Source organism: Parasteatoda tepidariorum, chromosome 8, assembly GCF_982258835.1.
Source record: "Parasteatoda tepidariorum strain Cologne lab strain chromosome 8, Ptep-v5.0, whole genome shotgun sequence".
NCBI lineage: Eukaryota > Metazoa > Arthropoda > Arachnida > Araneae > Theridiidae > Parasteatoda > Parasteatoda tepidariorum.
In genome coordinates this window covers 12,425,954-12,449,091 of record NC_141762.1, presented here as the reverse complement: position 1 = coordinate 12,449,091, position 23,138 = coordinate 12,425,954, and the positions used below count along the sequence as shown (strand labels likewise).

General features: G+C 30.6%; 1 protein-coding gene across 1 annotated transcript; it reads right to left on the bottom strand.

The window, feature by feature from the left end:
- Positions 1 to 15,478: 15,478 nt before the first annotated feature.
- On the bottom strand, positions 15,479 to 22,730 carry LOC107439199 (uncharacterized). The gene is made up of 2 exons (XM_016051706.4): positions 22,536 to 22,730; positions 15,479 to 19,395 (listed from the first exon to the last, which is right to left on the bottom strand). The coding sequence occupies exons 1-2, from the start codon at positions 22,612 to 22,614 to the stop codon at positions 18,908 to 18,910; spliced, it is 567 nt and encodes a 188-aa protein (XP_015907192.1). The 5' UTR covers positions 22,615 to 22,730; the 3' UTR covers positions 15,479 to 18,907.
- Between the last annotated feature and the right edge of the window lie 408 nt (positions 22,731 to 23,138).

The following is a 23,138-nucleotide window of genomic DNA, read 5'->3' as shown; positions in this document are numbered from 1 at the left end:
TTGTCTTATGTTTTTGTTGTCTTACATGTCTTTATGTTTACACAAATGCTCGTTTACTTAACGCTGTTTTCCGAAGCTCTGTCGCCAAGGAAAATAATGCCATACTTTTAAGTGCTTTACGCTTAAAGCAATGCGATGATTTTAAACTATATATGTTATCTTGCCGTGAAGAATTATTTGAGCTTCTGAACAGACAAATAACTTAAATATTTTAAAAGTTATAAACTATTTTAAAAATCGCCAATTCGGTGAATTTTTTCCACCCAGTTGAAAACTATCAAGATCACTACTTTAATCACAGTTTTTGCAAATTTTTATGAGCCCAAGTAATTCTTTAAGGTAAGTTTTAAAATTAAAAAAAAAAATTGACCACAAATGCTTTTAATTTTCACAAAACTGTGGCTTTTCACCTTATTGACGTTTTGGGCCATTTGCAAAGTAAGAGTAGACAACACTGACTTTAGATAGGCTAAACTTGATCTAATAGTCATGGGTAATAGTTTTAAACTCACAACAGTTATAAAAATAGCATACTGCTTGCAAAAAAGCATTTCGTATTACGACGGAGTCTTCTAAACGTAATTTTGGAGAATTTTGACTGGGCTAATTTACAATCCAGCGGCCTATAACGACTCACTATCTTTTTTGAAAATTTTTCTCTTAGCTGTAGTTGGTCCTAATAACAATGCAAGCTTTTATTTCTTTTAAAGTTTGTTACCCGAACTGAAAAGTCATGAATCAAGTTTTATTTTTCGTTCAATAAATTGCTTTACAGAAGAGCGGATCGTTAAAGGCTGCTGGATCGGAAAATCGCGCTCCGTTCCTTCTTGGTCAGTTAAGCTCTTTGAAGATGTAGTATATCATGACTCCAAATCCGCATGTAAACTTCTATATTATCGATGCATTATGACAGGCAGAACTGCCTTGTTTCTACAAAATAAATCTTTATAATATAATATACACTTCTTTATTTTTTTGTAAAAAGTCGTTTGAAAATAATATAATGCACCCATATGAGAAGTGCAGGACCCAAGAAATACTGCAATATTGTCTAAGTTCTCTAAGTATTAAATTTAGGTAATAATTTAGAATCTGTTCAACAGCCATTAAAATCACACAAACCACAGTTGGAATATTTCAATATAGTTGGTTGCAGAAATATTAAAATTATTTCCATCTCTGACGTGAGATAAATTGAAAATTCATCCCAATGCTCCAATGCGTTCTGTACTACTTCCTCACACACCTGGTCTCACAGTGAACTGGTCATAAGGACACAGTTCCCAGTAGAACACCGAAGTCAAGCATCACTAGCTGCGGTCAGTAAGCGGATGTGTGACCACTTTGATCAGCCTGCGTAGGAACCGAAGGTGCACGGTATTGGACCTCATTAAACTGTTCTACCGTAAAGTGCTCGACTTCGAGCGCAGGTCGTCGGGCTACTAAACTATGGGAGCCATCCGCATGCAGAGGATCGAAATTGCGATGGCATGTCTTCGGATCATCCTCAGGGATGTTTCCCAGACCGTCGCCTATAACCCATTGTGGATTTCTTGTGCGATGTAAATAAAGTACCTACCTCCTCACACACCTCTCGATTCGTAAGTTGAGTGTCGTATGATATATTTATGCTATTGCCTGAAAAAGGTAAGCTCCATCCTCAATAATTAGTATGGCAGTATGCGGCACCATAGCACCGTTTATTCTTGAAAAATTTGCAATCATTTCAGAATGATTAAAAAAACAAGTCTAAGTAATAACTTTTTAATTAAGTTTTTATTTCTATAAAAGTACATAATCATTCTAAGTAAATAATTAACGTATAACTAACTATTCATCACGCTTAAACTATCACTTTAGTTAAGACTGACTGAAAATGATTCTTAATAAATCCTGATGAACCTAAACAAGTCACGCAGTGGACTGATCACAAAGACACGGTTGCCATTAGAACACCGAAGTCAAGCATCGCTGGTTGCGGTCAGTAAGCGAGTGGGGGACCACTTGATCAGCCTGTGTAGGGACTGAGGATCCTCGTTAAACTGCTCGACTTCGCATGCTATCAAAGCAGGGGAGCCATCCCCTCTCTTCAGAGGATCAAAATTGTGATGGCAAATCTTTAGATCATCCTCAAAGATGTCTCCTAGATCGTCGCCAATAGACCATTTTGTAGCTCTAATACGTCGTAAATAAAGTACTACTAATACTAGATCGATTTTAGAAAAAAAAATAAATAAATAAAACTGCCTAACCACGCCATTTTGGTTTCAGGTGGCCAAAATCGAACTATTTTTCCCGCGGTCTTACTAGTATCTATACTGCAAATTACGTTAAGTTTTGTCCCGCAGTTTTCTTGCTTTCGGCATAAAATTATGGCCGCCCTGTACAGTTACGGCTATAATACTTGAGCTGTTGCGTTTGCTCTTGATCGAAAATATATTAAAATGATTTTATGCCACGAAAATTAAATAAATAAATTAATTGAAAATAAATAATTTATTTTAGATGCGATTTCTGCCTTAAACGCGAAATAGGTAAAAAACATTTTTCTAAATATCAAATATTAAATTCACGTGAGATTGAGTTCGCATTAAAAGGGGAAATAAAAAGGAAATTAAGCGGAAGTGGTAAAAATTTTTTCCCTTGATGATTTCACAACTTGTTCAGCTGACAGGAAAAAAAAAAGAAAAAAGAAGGAACATATTTAATGAAGAGATGATGCTGGGTAAATAAATTATGAATGTGGACCGAAATCCCCTTCCGCATTTTGGCCGATCGCATTCCGCGATTCACCTGACTGATTCCATTTCATGGAAGAACATCTCGGAGGAGTGGTAGGGAGGATGTCAATATTCCGATTATACTTATTGATCCTTTCATTATATACGATCTCCACACACGTATATATATATATATATATATATATATATATATATATATATATATATATATATGTAACATAAAAAGCTTCTATTAATCTTTTTACGTTAGTTTCTTTGCTATAAAACTTCATCCTAATTAATTATTCTAAACGAAATACTTTCTCACACTTTTAAAAGCCACATCCTGTTCTTAAATCTATTTTTGGCTCAACTATGCATTTAATTAAGAGCAGGACATATCTCCCTATACTCTGTGTGGGAAAAGCTAGTTTTCTTTCATAAACCAATAGTAATCCTTATCACTTCCCTTTTCCCCTCAAATATAACAAAATAGAGGGAAATTCCTTTGCTACTTTCCCTAGGATAAAAACTTAAGCACACAGTTTTTGAGTGCGATTTGGAGCTCCGCCTTTGCTAGAAAATGTCTTAAATATACTATGTGAAGCTAATAAAATATTTTTTGCCTTCCAACTGCTATCTGCGTGGCCTAACATCACTCACCATGACTGCTACCCTTTCAAGCCGAGCAGGATTTTAAGAACTGATGAAGCGGGCGCAGGATAATATTAAATGCTTCTTCAAAACATAAAAAAAAAAAAAAAAAAAAAAAAAATAACTAAAAGAACACACTTCTACTATGTTAGAAGATTTGAGCCTATTAACGAACGGATCGAAGACTTCACAGAGAATGCTTAGCAGTTCATTGCCAATGCTGCGAAATTAATTGGATTTGGATGAACCTTGAAAGCATAGTCTGCAAATTTATCAATTTCGGCGTTAGTCAGTGACTCATCTTAACGAAGAAGATTGGTTATTCCCCTTTTCAACTAACTCTTCTCGTGTTTACTCTTGGAATGGTGCGACTATGGAGAAAACATTAAGAAAGAAAAAAAAAAAAAAAAAATGTTTCGTTTACCCTTTTCGAGAACTCCATGCCTCTAAAGACCATCTGTTCCATATTTGTGAGTTCCTGCTTATTTCAAAGTGACAGCGATTCTACATTTCCAGAAGTTCATCTTAATGGCTACGATTCTGTTCGCGTGTACAGTTTAGTGATAATACAGTGATTCCCAGTGTTTAGTGATAATCCTCGATGGAAAATTCTTCAATGGTATTCATATAATGAAAATTTACTTCGATCCGTGCTTTTACTTCGATCCGTGCTTATAATAATTTACAAATATTTTTTGATTATCAAAATAAGTGGTGTTTGAACAGCGAAAATAATAATAGATTTTGGTTATATTCGGAAATTTTTTTTCTCATTCTTGATATTTCATTGTGATGATCATTAATTTTTATGATTATGAATTTTTCATGATTATTAATTTTTATTCATTGTTCTTATTTTGATTGTTTATTTATGCATTTTCAAAAACTTATAATTATTGAAATTTACTTATTCTTCGAGGAATATTATATTATTAAATTGATTTAATATTATTAGCATAAAAATGTTAAAGGATATTTAGTTTCGTTTTAATTATATTATGTGTTGTAATATATGATCAATTGAATATTTTTTTTTAAATTTTGCTTTAGTGTTTATCGTAAGGTAACGATAAATAAGCAACTATGAGATTTAATTTACTTCTAAATGCTATATTTAATTATTGAAATTTATTTTGGTTATTTTAATGCCCTTACGGAGTGGCAAAAATTACAAATATGCATCAAAATCTAGAGGATAAACCAGACATACTAGTCTTTGAGCCTGACATTGGTGTTCAATTCACATCCTGGCTCAAACATTTCGAAAAACAAACTCTAGATGCTAAATGTAATGACGAATGGAAAGTTAGAAATTTTCAAAAATTCATTAAAGGTTCAGCTTTGAAATTATATATTAATAACTGTCTTAATTGTAATTCATATCAAGAAATAGTTGAAATTTTTAGAGAGCATTATTTTTCACCTCTCTTTGGCTTAAACGATTTTCAAAATTTAAAATTTTCTGGCCAAGCTAAAGACCTTAACTCATATTTTACTGAAAAGGTAGAGTTAGGTAGAAAGATAGGTTTAAGTAATGAACATATAATTGAGGGTCTATCTATAGATTTGCCTCCCCAAATTAGGACACTTTTGGTTTTAAAGGAACCCAAAACCCCGATTGAATGGCTCACAATTGTTTCGAAAATAATTCATGATGTACCTACGGTCTTACCCCAAACTGAAACTAAACAAAAATTACCAGAATCCAAATTTAATGGGTATGGACCACAATATCAAGGCTGGGTACCAAGGCGGCCATTCTTTAACAACTCGGGTAATCCAAATTATAATCCTCAACAAAATCAAAATTTTTCCCGGCCTAGTCAAAGTTATAACCAACAATCCCAATTTAGACCTAAAATTCAAAATGAAAAGTTTCAAAGAAATGAACAACAAACAAGTCATTTCGCCCAGGCTTCCCAGGAGTTGCCTCCTAAGCCATGTAAATACTGTGATAAGCTTGGTATAACCAATGCTTATCATTGGGGCCAAAATTGTATAAACAAACCTAATAATTTTACGGCTGAGAATCAAACTCAGCCTAAACAGGAAAGTGACCAACAACAAAATTGTCAATTAATAGTAACTGGATATTTACAAAATAAAAATGAAAACAATATAAGTGACAAAAACCCAATTTTGACAAATAAAACTATCCTGTTAAACATTGATACAGGAAGTACTTTAAATATAATTCCGGCTAAGCTTTTTGAAAAACTTAATGTCCTAAAAGAAAGAAAAGACTTTGTTAATGTAAAACAAACAAAAGGTATTTTGCAACTTAACCACTCTTGTACTTTAAATTTAAAAATTGGAGATATAGCTAGGTCAGTGGAATTTTATATTTTAAATACTGATCTACCTTATGCCATACTGGGTTTAAAGGAATGTAATGGGTTTAAATTAGTGATAGATTGTGTTGAACGAGTTGTAATGCAAAATCAGAGGAAGCTGATAGTTTTTTCGGATTATAAAAGCAACTTGTCTTTACACATTTCTCCTGAAATCCAGGTTAATGATTGCAACAAAAATACCAATAAAGAAAATAAAGCTAAGTATAAAAATAAGGAATGTAAAAACAAAAGAATGAATGTTAAATCAATTAAAAGTAAACAAAATGAAATGATTATGGAAAATAAAATTTTGGATATAAAAGTAAACAAAAATAAAAATGTAAACAAAGAGAATTTAAAGAAGAATAAAATAAAAAATAGACTTAAAAATAAAGATTTAAATAGCAAAACTGAAAATAATCTTGAGTTTTCAAATGTTCTTGAGACTAAATGTGATAATGGTGCGCAACATTGTCAAAATCATGTTGACGGAATTATGCAAATTCAAGATGATGAAAAAAGTTTCCAACTTCAGGAAATTTTAGAAGATTTTTCAGATATTTTTGCTAAAGATAAATATGATGTAGGGACAATAAGAATTGAACCTCAAAGGGTAAGATTAACATCAGACTTACCAGTATCCTTACGAGCATACAAAACTTCCCCAAAACAACAAGAGGAAATAGATAAACAAATTGAGGAATTGTTAAAGCATAATATTATTAAAGAAAGCTCTTCTCCCTATTCTGCTCCAGTAACTTTAGTTTATAAAAAAGATGAAAATAAAAAAAGTAGATTGTGTATAGACTTTAGAAAATTAAATCAAATCACTAAATCGGATGCAGAACCATTACCTCTTATAGAAACTCTTATAGATAAATTAGGGAACAATGTTTATTTTAGTAGACTTGATATGGTAAGTGGTTATTGGCAAATTCCAATCAACCCTGAAGACACTGAAAAACTTGCTTTTGTCACCAATAGTGGGTTATATGAATGGTTAAGATTGCCATTTGGGTGGAAGAACGCCCCTAGTATTTTTCAAAGAACAATACGTAGAATACTCACTAAACATAAAGTTTCATTTGCAGCTAATTATTTTGATGATATCATAATTTATTCTAATAGTTTTGAAGAACATTTAAATCATGTAAAGGAAATTTTTGAAATATGTAGATTTGAAAATTTAAAATTAAAACCTTCTAAATGTTCTTTTTTGCAAACTAAAATTCAATTTTTGGGTTATGAAATATGTCATGGTGTAGTAACTCCTGATAACAACAACATTGAAGCAATTAAAAACTTGAAACCTCCAACTAATGTTAAGTCTCTTCAACGATTTTTAGGTTCAATAAATGTGTATAACAAATTTATAAACAATTATGCTAAAATTAGAGCACCTTTAAATAATCTCTTAAAGAAAAATACAACCTGGTGTTGGACTCCCAAATGTCAAGAGGCATTCGAAATTTTAAAGAATGCTTTAGTTTGTAAACCAATTTTGAAAATATTTAACCCTAAATTACCATGTCATATTTTTGTTGATGCAAGTCAAAGTGGTGTTGGAGCAATTTTGAAACAGCCAGATGTTTCAGGTGTCTTACATCCAATAGCATTCCATTCTCGTTCTCTTAGAGACTATGAGAAAAATTATGCAATCACAGAACTGGAATGTCTTGCTATTGTTGATGCATTAAACAAATTTTATCACTATTTATTTGGAAATAAATTTACCATACATACAGATCATGCGGCTTTAGTTTGGTTAAAAAATGTTAAAAATCTGAAAGGTAGATTGTTCCGCTGGTCTTTACTATTGAGTATGTATGATTATGATATAAAATACACAAAAGGCACCTTAAACTTTGAAGCTGACATGTTATCCCGAGATATTCCTGACAATAGTGAACACAATAGTAATGTTGATTTAAATAATGTAAGCCATTTTTCACATCTTTTGCAATTAGACGAAATTCGCGAAGCCCAACAAAATGATAATTTAACTGGAAATTTTATTAAAATAGATAATGTTTTGTGTATACGTAAAAAGGGTTTTACCAAAATTGTTGTTCCATTTTCTTTAAGGCATAAATTACTTGAAATTACTCATAAAAAATTTGGCCATCCGGGAATTCAAAAAACTATTAATTTGCTTACTCCTGTTTACTATTGGGAAAATATTACTTTGGACATTACAAATTTTAACAAACATTGTCATACTTGTCAAATTAATAAAAAACCTAGACAGAAAAGATTTGGGTTACTTCAGGAAATGCCCCCAGTTGACAAACCTTTTGAAATAATTGCAATCGATAGTGTAGGTGGTTTTAATTATTACAATTCTACAAAAAAATATTTAACTTTAGTAATTGATCATCACACTCGATATATGTGGTCTTTTGCATCTAAATCAATAACTACGGAAACTTATGTTAATTTTTTGCACCAAATTTTTCAAATTCAAACCCCTAAAAGTATTTTGAGTGATAGAAATGCCGCGTTTACTTCTTCCCACTTTAAAAAATTTCTTAAACATAGCAAAATCAAACAATTGTTAACTACAGCCCATAGACCCGAAACTAATGGAAAAGTTGAACGTTTAGGACAAACCATTGTAACACGATTAAAATGCAAAATTAATGATTCTTCTAAAAAAGTTCCTTGGCCTAAATTATTAAAAGAAGTAACCGAAGAATACAATTTAACTCCACATTCAGTAACTAAATTCCCACCAGCTTTTTTAATGTTTGGCACAGTCCCATTTAATCATCCTTTATCCGAAGAAATTTATCCACCAGTAGAAGAAGCAAGAAAAATTGCAGTTGAAAGAACTAAACAATATCATGAGAAAAATAAAATTTATTATGATGCAAGATTTACTCATATTGAATTTTCCCCTAATGATACTGTAATGTATGAAGATTTTAAATATCCCAATACTAGGAAACTTACCCCAACTTTTTCCGGTCCATATATAATTCTTGAAAAAATTTCTGATGTTAATTACAAAATAAATAAAAAGAATATTCATAATAAAGAAAATTCAGAAATAGTTCATACATCAAAATTGCGAAGGTACCACCCACCTGACAAACTGAAATTATGTCACGAATAAAAAACATGTAATTATTTAAATGGAATTGATTATATTTTATATTGAATTTAATGATTTTTCATTGTTGAAATAAAATTAAAGAACACCGAATATGACGACAATACGCATAGTTCAATATAACATGCGGTCCCCTTTTTCTGGAAGATCCGACCTTTCAAAGTTTCTTCAAGTTCAACGTTTACCCAAATCTAGTAGGATATGGGGCGATGGTAGTTTTGTCTCTGGTGAAAACCAAAAAAATAAATATTTATGCACCTTGTTGAATCTAGGATCTTCCAGCACATTATTGTTGAGAATAGGGATTGTTTTCCTCCTTTTGGGGAATACAGCCCCTAATCCAACAAAACAATTTCCCCTAATATCACTGAAGTCTTAAACTTCAGATTAAAGACCAAGTGTCAAACTTTTTATTATCTCATTGAAATAAAAATATTGAAGTCTTAAACTTCAGATTAAAGACCATTGTGTCAAATGTTTTTTTTCATTTTATATTGAAAATTTTTTTGATAAAAAGTGTCAATTTGTATTTTTATATCTCATATCACTTGCATTTTCATATTTTTGTATCTTTCTTGTTATTGAATATGAATATTTACATCTTTTAGGAAATTTTTATAGATTTTCTTGTCTTAAGTGAAAAGTTTATTTTAATTGTGTTAGTATGAGGAATAACTTTATTTACTGTGATTATAAAGAAGGACTGAAAAAACTTAATCACAAAAAATGTTTGAAAATGGATCTAACACTTCATTTCAATAGTAGCGCCACTTCAAAATTTTTTTTCTTCCTCTAACTCAGTATGAAACTTTTTTTTACATAGTGTGCAAGTGTGTTTTTTTTATAATTCATGTTACTTTATATCTTGTTGATTTTACAAATATTATTATTATTATTTTAATTGTGTCATCATAAGGAAAGTTTTGCAAAGGGATAATTTTAAAATTTTTTTTGATGTTAGTTAAAATTTTTCGGAGAGGGGGGATGTAACATAAAAAGCTTCTATTAATCTTTTTACGTTAGTTTCTTTGCTATAAAACTTCATCCTAATTAATTATTCTAAACGAAATACTTTCTCACACTTTTAAAAGCCACATCCTGTTCTTAAATCTATTTTTGGCTCAACTATGCATTTAATTAAGAGCAGGACATATCTCCCTATACTCTGTGTGGGAAAAGCTAGTTTTCTTTCATAAACCAATAGTAATCCTTATCACTTCCCTTTTCCCCTCAAATATAACAAAATAGAGGGAAATTCCTTTGCTACTTTCCCTAGGATAAAAACTTAAGCACACAGTTTTTGAGTGCGATTTGGAGCTCCGCCTTTGCTAGAAAATGTCTTAAATATACTATGTGAAGCTAATAAAATATTTTTTGCCTTCCAACTGCTATCTGCGTGGCCTAACATCACTCACCATGACTGCTACCCTTTCATATATATATATATATATATATATATATATATATATATATATATATACTTTGCTCAGATTCTTCTAAAGGGTGCTCTTATTTGTAGAGCTATGATTATACTATTAGGCAAGCTGTGTGAATTTGCTTTAGGAATTTTTGCTGATTCAATAAATTTGCAGACTATCCTTTAATGTGGGTTCTTATCTGTAAAATTAAGATTATTCTATTGGACAAGTTGTGAATTTGCTTGAGGAATTTTTGATGATTCAACAAATTTGCAGACATTCTTCTATAGAGTGCGCTTATTTGTTTAACTATTATTATTTTGTTGGACATAACACATTTAAATATCTTACATAATAACAATGAAATGGATTTTTTTAGCTAATAAATTGTACTTTTGTGAAAAATTAATTGACTTAAATTAATCCTCTACTCAGTTGTAGTTGCCTTGACGCAATGCGATCTATTTAAACGACCAGACAACGTTTTGTGGGTTGATGAAGGCGAACGAACTCACGAATCTTGTCTGATTCAGATGAGGAAGATGAAAAGGAAGAAGTTTAATTGGCACTAGATTATTGTTTTGGAAAATTGTGAATTTGTATTATGGATTTTCGAAAATTACTCAATCTTGTCACCATGATTATGCTTTAGGGCTGAAGTGAAAATTTGAAATGTTTTATTTCAATACAAAATAATTAAAAATGGTTTTGTATTGATAAATCAGTTAAATTAATTATTTTATTAGTTAAACAACTACTGAAAAACAAGCTAATAAAATAACGAAGTAAAGATCTCTTGTGGGAAAAATAAGCTTCCTACAACAGGGAATGAATTGTCGATATTTAAAGCAAAAAGCTGGGGGGGGGGGAATCGCAATAAAGCACTTAAATGCAGGGCTCGAAAAACCGCCCGTCCTCGGCGGTCAAAAATTCCCCCCGCGGACAACAAATTTCTCGAATCAAACGTCCGCGAGGACGGCCATTTTCCCGTTAATGTTCGTGATATATTTTCAATTTTTGTTATCTTACAAGAGTCTAGCGCCTCACTTTTAAAATGACCCTCTAATCTCGAAATACAGCAACATACTGCGCATGGTGGAATTGATGTTTTCTCTCTCTGGGAGTACTGCAGCAGTTGAAAGGAGCTTTTCAGCAATAAACTTACAAAAAAAAAAAAAAAAAAAAAAAAAAACATTACGTACTGGTCTTAAACAAGAAGCATCAACCGCAATTATGAACATCTACCTAAATGAAAAACCTCTTTCAGATTTCTGTGCAGAAACCTCTGTAAATCATTGGCTTGATTGTGGAACTGGCAAACGTCGTATTTGATTCATTTAAAAAAACGCAGTACCATCGGATAAATTGACATAATTGACAGATAACTTGACCTTTGTTATTTAAATTATTTCATTAAAGAAATAAATTATTCCATTAACGAAATACTAGATTTTATTATTAGTAACCTAGTATTTCTTTTATTACCGTATAATGTTATCCTAGTATTTGTAATCCTAGTAACTACTAATTCATTGTGCAATTTATATAATTGTTAGTAATAAGTATATAAATTTTTTTTATTTATTTAGAAGCGACGGGTTAGTTTCCAAGGAGGACGGGTACATTGTTGGACAAGCCGTCCTCGGGGACGGGTAAAATTTCGGAGTTTTTTCGAGCTCTGCTTAAATGTGTGATAATTTTCGAGCAAATAGAAGTTATGAAAAAAAAAAAAATTATTGTTAAATTTATAGCACAAGGTGCAAATATCAGCACGTTAAATGTTAACTCCGTAATTACATTTTAGAGGATAGTAGATCTATCAACATGGTTTTATTTACTACAAGTTTAACAGTTAATAATCGAATCGTAAGTTTTTTTTTATTCCATTTTTTTTTACGCGCTTTCGTAATTTCAAGTTTCTACGTCTTATAGATTTCGAGCAGTAAAATAAACAGTAGCTTAAAGCAAAAAGAAAAATAAATAAATAAATAAAAAATTATAATAATAAAGAATTTAAAAAAAAATAAAAATAATAGAAGCAAAATTCTAAAATAAGCTTCCAAAATTGCAATAACTTTTGAACTAATTGGAATGTAGGAAAAAGCTTAGTGTTTAGCTCATATTGGTGATGTGTAATAACAGGCATTTCCAGATTAGAGGTTATAATACAAAATAGTACCTGGTCCAAAATAACAGGTCTTAAGAAAACATTTTAAAATTTTTTTTTATTTGAAAGATAGCTCAGAATGGCAAGTATTTTCGTAACGGATGCATATTTTTTCTATAATATAACTATGTTGTCAGCTGTTAGGATAATAGGAATTTTTTTTTCTTTCTCTCTCTCTATATATATACATATATATTTGATTAAGCTTTACAAATTTGCAAGAGCTAATGTTCCATAGGTTAAAATTGATCCAGGAAATGCTCCATAAGTTAAAATTAATTCAGGAAAAGTTACATGGGTTAAAATTGATCCAGGAAATGTTCCATAGGTTAAAATTGATCCAGAAAATGTAACATAAGTTAAAATTGATCCAAGAGAATGTTCCATATGTCAAAATTGATCCATTCTAGGGATAAATTAATTAAACAACCTTTATACCAATTTTTTTTTCAAAACTTCTTTATGAATGCTTTTCGCTTATAATTTTCAAATATCCCACCTATTTACATATAGTAATAGTTAGATTTAATACTTTTATAATAACAAGATGCCATATCCCTCCTGGACATCTCTGTATATCATAAATATACATTATTGCTCTTTTTTTCTCCCATCATCCTAAGTCATAAAAACCGAGATCCTAAATTGAAAGCTAAGCAATCATTACCTCTCATAGGCATCAATTACACTTCATCTTTATACCTATTATCGTGATGGCATTAACTCGACGAATGATTAACGTTTTATTTAATCAAGTGTGCTATTTTTATTATGTGCCTTAGTATTCTATAAATAGAACTTATTCTGCTCGCGAAGCAAAGGTCTGTTTTCTCCACCGTCTGCTGAATAGTGTCTCTTTCTTTTTTTGGCGGTTTAGTTAAAGGAAACTATTTTATTTCATAACCGCCGTTGAACAGGCGACCCAATTTTGAATTTATGGCTACCAATATTTAACTCAGTGGGCTTGTAATTTTGAACCCAGTCCAGGAGACATGGAAACTCCTGAACCAAATAGTGGGGGAAATTTTGCCTTCGTGGAGGACTTTTTGAAGATACTAACAAACATTGGCGTTATACGGAGAGGTAAACCACAAAAACCTCCCACGATTAACCGGAAGAAAAAAGGAACAAAGTCTAACCCAAGGGTAGCTATGGTGATCAATATCGACCCCTGTGGGTCGATATTGTATAATTAATGGTCAATTCGATTTAGGGGGTCAGTGAATAAACACCGATGCTGTTCAATCGTAAATATTTTAAAATTTAAGTATTGATTTTAAATGACGCTTTGGAGATACTGATATCGATTATGACCTGGAGTTCCGTAATTCGATAAAGGATATTCCTGAATGGATTATACCACCACTTTTTGCCCAAATTAAAATCATTGACAATCCAAGATAAGGTTATTGAATTATTAGTTGACCTTGAAGTAAATTTGCCTTTAATTAATTTAACTGTCAGTAAATTTTCGACGAATATTAACATTACGCCAAAATATTAAAAACTTTGTAGTGCGGCATTTGCCTTTTTAATTACATTTCCAACCTTATGTATGGTGAAATCTAGCTTCAGTCATGTTAATTCTTTTTTAGCAAACATGTGCTTTTTTATAATGCAATACTCTCAACTCGAGAAGAAGAAGACCGCTGATGCATAACCACCCGACCTGTAACTTCTGCGCCAGCTGGTTCTTCAGAAACAAAATGGCGTGTTAACATCACAACTATAAGGATTTTTTATGTCGGATATTTTCATTAATAAAGGAAAAAATAATAGCTCATATCTTTTGTTTTGCGAAATACAAAGTACCTTTATAATTAATTTACGAAAATTCTTTAGTTTCGAGATTATCGATCGATACGATAATCGATTTTGAAGATCGCATATAGACTTCAGATTTTCGGGTTAGTAGAATAATCGAAAAAATAGAATCGAAAGAGCAGTTGCTAACTATTCCATTGTTATTTTTATATATATATATATATATATATATATATATATATATATATATATATAAAAATATATATATAATTTTTCTTTGGTGGATGGTTAAAATTTCTAGTTGTGTTTCCATGTTCTGTAAGTGTGTATTGATAACTGAGCATGTAAGAAATATTTAAATTGTTAGTTGCATGACAAATGTATGCAACATTTGTAGTGTAGAGTGCGCAAAGTAAAAAAACGAACCACCCTGAATAACTTTTTATCTAAAGATCGGATCTTCACGTTCTAGGACTCAATCTTAATGGCTCGAGGGGATGACCTCAAATATGCTTAATTAATAGGTACAGACAATATTTTAAGTTACGAAATGAGACACATGAACGAACTTTCTCTTAATGAACATACCTTTTTGTCGACGGATTCGGATCCCCATAAAATAGGGGGTAGTAACAATTTGGGGATCCCTATGGTTTGGCCAGGAGAGCGCTCCAAAGTTTGAACCCCTTAACGTTAATTTTACTTTTTGCGTATTTCGCCGTATTATTGAGAACTTAAGCGAATTGAAAATTTTTTGCACACCATTACAAAATTCATTTATTCAAAATTAATTCCATGTAAAAAAAAATTTCAGTATACATTTATTAATTTTTATTATTTTATTTAATAATAGTTGAAAAATGTTTCAATTGTAAGGTATAAAATTTTCGACATCATTTTAAAGAATGCAATTTTAAATGACAAAACACAAAATGTGACCAACAATCGGTTGGAGAGTTCCTGGGAAATCGAATTATATAAGCATCTGACTCTTTTGAAAATTCAATTTCTCAGGAACTATTAGACCGATTTAGCTCAAATTTTGTATTTTGTCGTGTCATGTTAATTAGAATCTTTAAATTGATGTAAAAAATTGTATTCCTTACTATTTAAAAGTGTTTTGACTATTATTTAAAATTGCGACTAACCTTTTATTTTGGGGATCAAAAATCCATCGGAAAAAAGGTATGTTTATTCAAAAAAAAGTATGTTTTCATGTCTGATTACGTAACTGTGAAAAGATTTTGTTAAACAGAAAAAACAAAAGCAAAAAAATGCTGTAATTCTATTTTGTATACAGAAAACAATTTTAATTTTTAGAACAGTGACATTAATGTTTTTTAAAATGCTGGAAGAAATGTATACATAGAATATAGAATAGATTTATCGAAAAATAAAATAACAACAATCTGATAAATCTTTCATTTCAAAAATCAGTTTTTTCAATATCGCACAAATAAAAAAAAAAATAAATTACATAACACACTCTTTCTAATTTTTTCTAAAGGATTTCTTTTTTATGTCAATGTAAAATATACTCGTTAATACTCGATTATGATTTAAAAATATTTCGACAAACTTACATATACATAACTTTAATATTTATATACAAAAATTATATGTACAGTTATACCTTGGAAGGAAAAAAAATCTTTAGTAAAAAGTTTAAAAGTTGACCATGGGATATACATTTTTACGGTTTCATTTGTTTTTTTCTTTTAAAAAGCGTGAAAAATGTTTTTTTTCTTTTCTAAATTTGTTAAAATCATTTGTTTGTTCTTTTTTCTTTTTTTTTCCTTTTTGAAATACAGGAACATAAATGGCCAACAAATGACTTAAAAAAGTCAAACATACATCCATAAATATTTCGTTTAAAATAATATTAAAATAATATTAAATTAAGAAAAAATGAATGAAAAAAAAAATAAATGCACATGATAAACAAAACTTCGTTTCGAAATAGTATATTTGTTACCATGAAGAACCGAAATCAAGAGAATGTCGACTTTCACCGGTGAATGTCGCTTATAATCACATAGTCGCTTTAGGAAGTGTTCGAAATATTTGTTATATCAGATTTGATATTAATTTATTCGTTGATATTATTATATTTATTCGATATTTTAATATCTGCTTAGGATAGATTAGGAGAAACAGTTCGGATTCTTAAAATCAGCTAGGTAAAGTGCAGATGAACGGATATCAAGCATAAGCAGTAACATAGAGATAACTATGTGCAAAGGAATGACTAAAATAATCTAAAATCAGTTTGTTTAAGAATTAAGCTTAGCGAAGGCTCTTAGAGAAAGAATAGCGCAATACAGGCTCATTAAACTAGTAAAACTCAATTCAGATGGTCTTAATATCTTTCTTTGTTCTTCCTGACTTCAATAATGTTGCTTTGCAATCTGGAACATTTATGTTTCTATTTATATAAAAAAAAATTTGCGATCCACATTGCTAAGAGTTACAAAATTTAATTTTTTTAGCAATCTGAAATAATCAGGTTGTTTCGTAAGCACTTGTTGCACTTGCAATAGTGAGTTGTTTTTGCACTTGGAATCTTTAAATCATGTTACAAAAATTGCATAATTTATCAAAAATTGTACAAGTAACCATACATTTTTTCACGCAGTCAATATGCTTGAAGAATTCTTGTCCAAAATGAATTAAAACATTGTGCACATTAGGGGTCATAAATTAGTATGTAAGCGAAGAAGAGAAAAAAAGCTATCGAAATCAGTTGAATCGTCAGTGAGGAAGGCAAGACGGAAAATCAAAACCAGTTTGATTTCTTGGCCCTGAACAGTCACCAAAAGAGTTATAGTGACACGAGCCAAGTTATGGACAGTTAAAAAACAGCAAGAGCCAATCCAAAGACTTTGAACGATAACCTTTCATCTCCACACTGGTCACTTATCACTTTCTTCTGGAATGAAATCATGCTGAAATTTGGGATCGATTCAATATCTAACCACTACCTCTACTTAACTCATTTCTAGCGGCACACCACAACTAATCCCATACTGATTAAGTTTTAGAAGAGATTAGCTCATCTTCCAACTTCTGTTTTCTTCAGAAATCAAACAAGTTCAGTTGTTTCGAATTCTATTTTATCAGAAGTAATCGTTTAGATTTTGATAGCGGCGTTGTGTTTTTTCCTTGCTTAAATATTAGGGTCCGCTCGAATATTACGTAAGCACTTAACGGGAAAAAGGGTCTTTGATTTGTTTGTTTTTGCTGACAAGGAGGAAGAAAGGATAAGAGCAATGCTTACGTAAGAAGTACATTTAAGCTTCTTAAAAAGAAAAAAAAATCGTAATAAAAAATTTTGTTAAAAATTACATTTATTAAATTAACTGGAATTAAAAGTTAAATTTGAGAGAAAAAACAATTTGGACGAATATTTCTTCTAGGAATTGCATCAACTGTGAGAAATTCTTAAACTGAAAGCAATTTCCTAAAAATATTTATTGAAATATATTATTAAGAGAAAGAAATTCCTAAAAAATATATTTTACTTGAAATTTTATGAAAATGAATTGAACTGAAACACGATTTTTTTTTTTTTGCGAAGTTATATCGTTTATTTAAATCTAATCTTAAAATTAGATTATTCCAATAAAAGTCAAGCCCCGAAACAAGAAGATATTAGCATGGGAGGAAGTTTGTGGTTTTTACTGCCAAGGGGAAGGGACTGTCCCAAATAGCCAAAAACATGTATACGCAATATTTGTACGACCCCTTTTCACTCTGTAATTCCTAAGTGCATAATTTTTTTTGACAATGAATCGAAACGCATACATTAAGGGTGATTATTAAAGAACACTCCTGTATATTAAAGGCAGTCATTACAGAACTTGTATAAAACGATCCGTAAGATCTGCCTATAGACTTCAGTTTTCTCCCAACCTACTATAAGTCATCAGTTCTTTTCATTTCTAAGTGCTGCAAAACACTTACTCAATTTCGATGTAAACCATAAGTCATCAGTTCGTTTCACTTCAAGGTGTTGCAAAACACTTTCAGAATTTTGTTGCAAACGATAAGCTATCAATTCACCTTCTTTCAAAGTGTTACAAAACACTTTCACAAGTCGTTGCTAACTACCAAGTACTGTCTGGGTATTACGAGATGAGTTCTCAATGTTGAAAAGGTTTACAAATGCATAAATTAAGGGTAGTTATTACGGAACACTCCTGGATTCCTAAGTGTTGTTGTTTTTCGTTTGGTCGGGAATCCCAGACATGGCAACGCATAAGCAAAAAAACAATGCGAATAAAGCACAAATTAAAATAACTAAATTGGTATACTATAGTTTCAGTTCTATAAGCAGGGACCTTCTTTAGTGTCTGAACGTCAAAATCGATGTTGACGTTTAGACACTGAGGAAGATAAGTAGAAGAAAGCGAGATCTAAGGGACGGAAATGACGTCATCATGGAAAAATCTAAGGTTGCTTATTTCTGCCCATTCGGAAAACGAACATATAACTCAGGCGGGCAGAAATAAGCTGGCTTACGGTTTACGACATATTTAGGTATTTCACTCGGGCAGAAAAAAGCTCCATTTGACTTTCCATGATGACGTCACTTCCGTCCCTTAGATCTCGCTTTCCACTACTAAGCTTGTTGTTTATTGAACTGAAACTATAGTATGTCAATTCTTTGTGCTTTATTCGCGTCGTTTAGCTTGCATAGCACAAAATATTACTCTTTCTTTTGTTGAATATGGTAACACTTATTTGAATGGAGCCACTGTCATGTACTCAGGTGGAGGTGTCTCAGATTTTCCGTTCACACTAACGTGTGAATATGTTGTGTTGTTCACGTGCACGTCCACGTACTGAGGAGGCAGTTCACGCGTCGGGCTTTCTGGAGTCGAATTTTCGAATACTCCGTAGTATCCATGATTGGAGAAACCGAGTTCAGGGTTCTGTTCCCCAGATGCCAAAGTTTGTCTTCTGGAGGGTGGGGTGATGATGATTGGTATAGGACATCTTATTTCAACTTCACGATTCGAAGAGAGCATGCCTGAGTATTTGCAGAAGAGGGCGAAACAAACGGCGATGACCATGAAAACGAAGATTCCGAGCACTACAGAAATCCATATCACCATGGACAATGGTGGAGATTTTTTGTCCCAAATGTCCGGTGACGATGTCCAGTTATCGTCTGACATATCTGAGTGGAATACTTGAAGGATGATTCCTTCATCGTAATCGTCATCTGTAAAGATACATAAATTTCGTAAATTAATGTTTTTACTCGTAATTATTTTGCACTCTTATCACACTTGAATTACTAAATTTAATTATTAATTATTTAAATTAATTATGAATCATTTAAATTAATTATTTGAATTAACGATCATATTTTTAAGCATCAAAGATACTTAAAAAATAACATTCTGAGTGTTTTATTTATTTATTTTTATGTTTGTAAGTCGTTGCAAGGCGATTGTTTATGTGAAAATATAACTAGATTTATCCTGTTTCTTCATAGATTTTAATTACAATGAAAAATTTTAGGATAAGTTAGAAATTCGATTTAAGGATCTTGTTGTTCCCTTGATTCCTCTTGGACAGTTTTACAGCATATAAATATATTATTATTATTTGAAATTAGTGGATTTCGTTTTCATGTCCAATGAAGAAATATACAATAAATATATTCTACAATATGCGATAAAATACCAAAAGTTAAAATTTATCACTTTTATGCAATAGTTAAGAATAACTAAAAAAGGTAAATTAAGTTTGATAGATTATTTTTTTCAAAACAAGTATTGTTGTTCGTGCATTTTTATTGGCCAAAAAATCACGTGGTGGGATCCAGTATTTCAAAGTTATTTTCCTGTTCTGCAATTGTTACTCTTGTAATTCAAAGGTTTAAAACTAAGATAATTGTTTCCCCCCTGCCTATTATGTAATATAATAAGGTAATTATTAAAATAAGGTATGCCTATTAAAATAAGGTAATTCTGCTCTAGATTTTAAAGTCAACAATATTTAAAAAGGTGGTCTAATGTTATTAACTATTTTAAAATTATTATTTTTGTGCAAATAATATAAATATACTGTTATATATTACAGTTAAAGTGATCTGTGGAATGCTTCAGAACTTAACGATCAGCTTCATCCACAATGAGATGCAAGCAAAAACAGTCTTTAACATATTTGCACGTTTGGTAAGCGGAAATATTAAATTGTGGTTGTGAATTCATCAAATTTGTTTGAACAATATAATGCAATAACAAAGTAAATATTTTTAAAAAAAATTATTGCTTAGAAAAATTTCTTCTGCCAACAATAGATCCAAATATTTATAATACTGATAGATAAAAATCTTTGGACGTGAGAAGTTTTTATTTTATTTTATGACCGCCGTTGAACAGTCGACCCAATTTTTGGGTTTACGACTACAAATGTTCAACGCCGTAGCCTTGTAATTTTGAACCAATCCAGAAGACAAGGAAACTCCTGGATCGGTACCCCCAGAGGTATTGATTTGTAAAGTGGCCCATGGGGGGATGGACGTGAGAAGTGGAGGAAGAAGCGTAAGCAAACAGAATTCCTTTTAATACTTGTATGTTAAGTGAATGATTTTAACTTTTGTAAAAACAGTTTTCTGCCAAGAAACAACAATTATTGCGAAGCAATCATCGGGGTTGGAAAGCGGCAGCGAACAGGGATCTTAGCCCCCCCCCCCAGTGAGAAAATAATTTACAAGTATATATTATTAAATAAAGGATAAGTAAATAATTTAGGAGCAAATAGTTTTATAACTTTTTTGATGACAGCCAAAGATTATCGGATGTTCTTTGTTAATTAAGGATCCTGTCATATAATTAATTGGTTGCCAAAAAGGGGCTGACAACAGTGAAAAACGGTTTTAAACCATTATCTATTTTATATAACAAAGGGATATAAAATTTTTTATATGGTATATTATCAAAGGAACAATATATTCGATATAATCAAGCAAAAGTATCGATACCAGTCGATGATTGATGATATTGAACGCTTCCTCAAGAATATGGAGGAGAGTTTCTTTAGACCATTATCTATTTGAATGATTTTATAATAAAACTAATTTTAGGCCATTATCTATTTTGTATTACAAAGGGATATAACATTTTTTATATGGTATATTATCAAAGGAACAATATATTGATTATGCAGGGTTTGATTGATTATGTTCGGTGTCGAAGAAATTATGGTTTATTGTTTTGATGTAAATATAATTATAAGTTTGAAAATTTTCAACTGATTAAAAATTTTTTAAATTACACCAGGTACTCTGGGGTTCCTCGGAAAATCCGCTGGTCTACAGTACTAAAAACAATTACAATGCCAAGAAATTTGTATCAAAATTGTACAACAATACCAGTACAAACAAAAATGACCATATTCACTACTTAACGCATTTAACACTAATAAAATTGAGAATCTACATTACCAAGAGATATAAGAATACTAATAAAATTGAGAATCTACACTACCAAAAGAGATTACAATACTAACAAAATTGAGAATCTATATTACAAAAAGTGATTACAATACTAAAAAAATTAAAAAAAACTACATTACCAAAAGAGAATACAAGACTAATAAAATTGAGACTCTACATTATCAAAAGTGATTACAATACTAACAAAATTAAGAATCTCCATTACCAAAAGAGATTGCAATACTAATAAAATTGAGAATCTATATTACGAAGAGTGATTACAATACTAAGAAAATTGAGAAATTACATTACCATCCATTACCAAAAGAGATTACAATACTAATAAAATTGTGAATCTATATTACGAAGAGTGATTACAATACTAAAAAAAATTGAGAAATTACATTACCAAAAGAGATTACAATACTAAAAAAATTGAGAATCTACATTACCAAAAGAAATTACAATACTAAAAAAATTGAAAATCTACATTACCAAAGGAGATTACAATACTAAAAAGAATTGAGAATCTACATTACCAAAAAAGATCACAATGCTCACAAAATTGAGAATCTAATTTACCAAAAAATATTACAATACAGAGAAAAAAAATTGAGAATCTACATTACCCAAAATGATTACAATATTAACAAATTGAGAATCTGCATTTCCTCAAGAGATTACAATACTAACAAAATTGAGAATCTACATTACCAAAAGTGATTGCTATGCGAACAAAATTAAGAATCTACATTACCATAAGAGATTACAATTCTAAAAAAATTGAGAATCTGAGTACTAAAAATACTAAAGTACTATTGAGTACTAAAAATAACTGTATTACAACTATTGAGATACTAACGAAATTAGGAGTAAAGCCTTGTCGTATAGAAATGGAATGATAAAACTATAATTACCTGGTACAGTCTCTTCAAAACTGACACCGCATGTGATTGTCGAAAACAGAAGGACACCCCAAAAGAATCTTGTGAACATTTCCTTTAAAACTATAGAATATGAAATTTGTGCAGCTATTATTGTCTGATTCTGTTTACCACACCTACGACTGGGCAATGCATTTAACTGTTCTCATTCTTTTCTGAAAAATGAGCTATTATGAAAGATAAGACTAATCTGAAAAAGGAAATTTACTTTTAACGTTCTCACTCACTGATAAATTTCTGCTTTAAGGACACTACCCATAAAATATATTTTCTTTATTATTATCTATTTGGGGAAGTTGATAAACACCCCCGCACGACCTAAATATAAACCAAAGGAACAAAGAGATGTAATATTATTTATTATGAAAAAAAGGGTAAAAGAATTCTTGAAGAGAAAACTAAGGAATTAAAAAAAAAAATTATTGGAATTTCCTTTTTCTCAATTTTTTTTTCTTTGAAAATTTATAAATATTTAAATGATAAATAAATTCAAATGGCTACACTAAATAATTAAAATGACTTCAAAATTTAATCCATGCAATAGATTTCTTGATTTTAAAAATTCAGCAATGAAAC

Bases quoted from the DNA above. Each gene is read 5' to 3' on its own strand.
- LOC107439199 (XM_016051706.4), bottom strand. From the start codon at position 22,614: ATGTTCACAAGATTCTTTTGGGGTGTCCTTCTGTTTTCGACAATCACA. The intron at 19,396-22,535 runs GTAATTATAGTT...GTATCTTTACAG, and splicing joins TTTTGAAGAGACTGTACCAG to ATGACGATTACGATGAAGGA.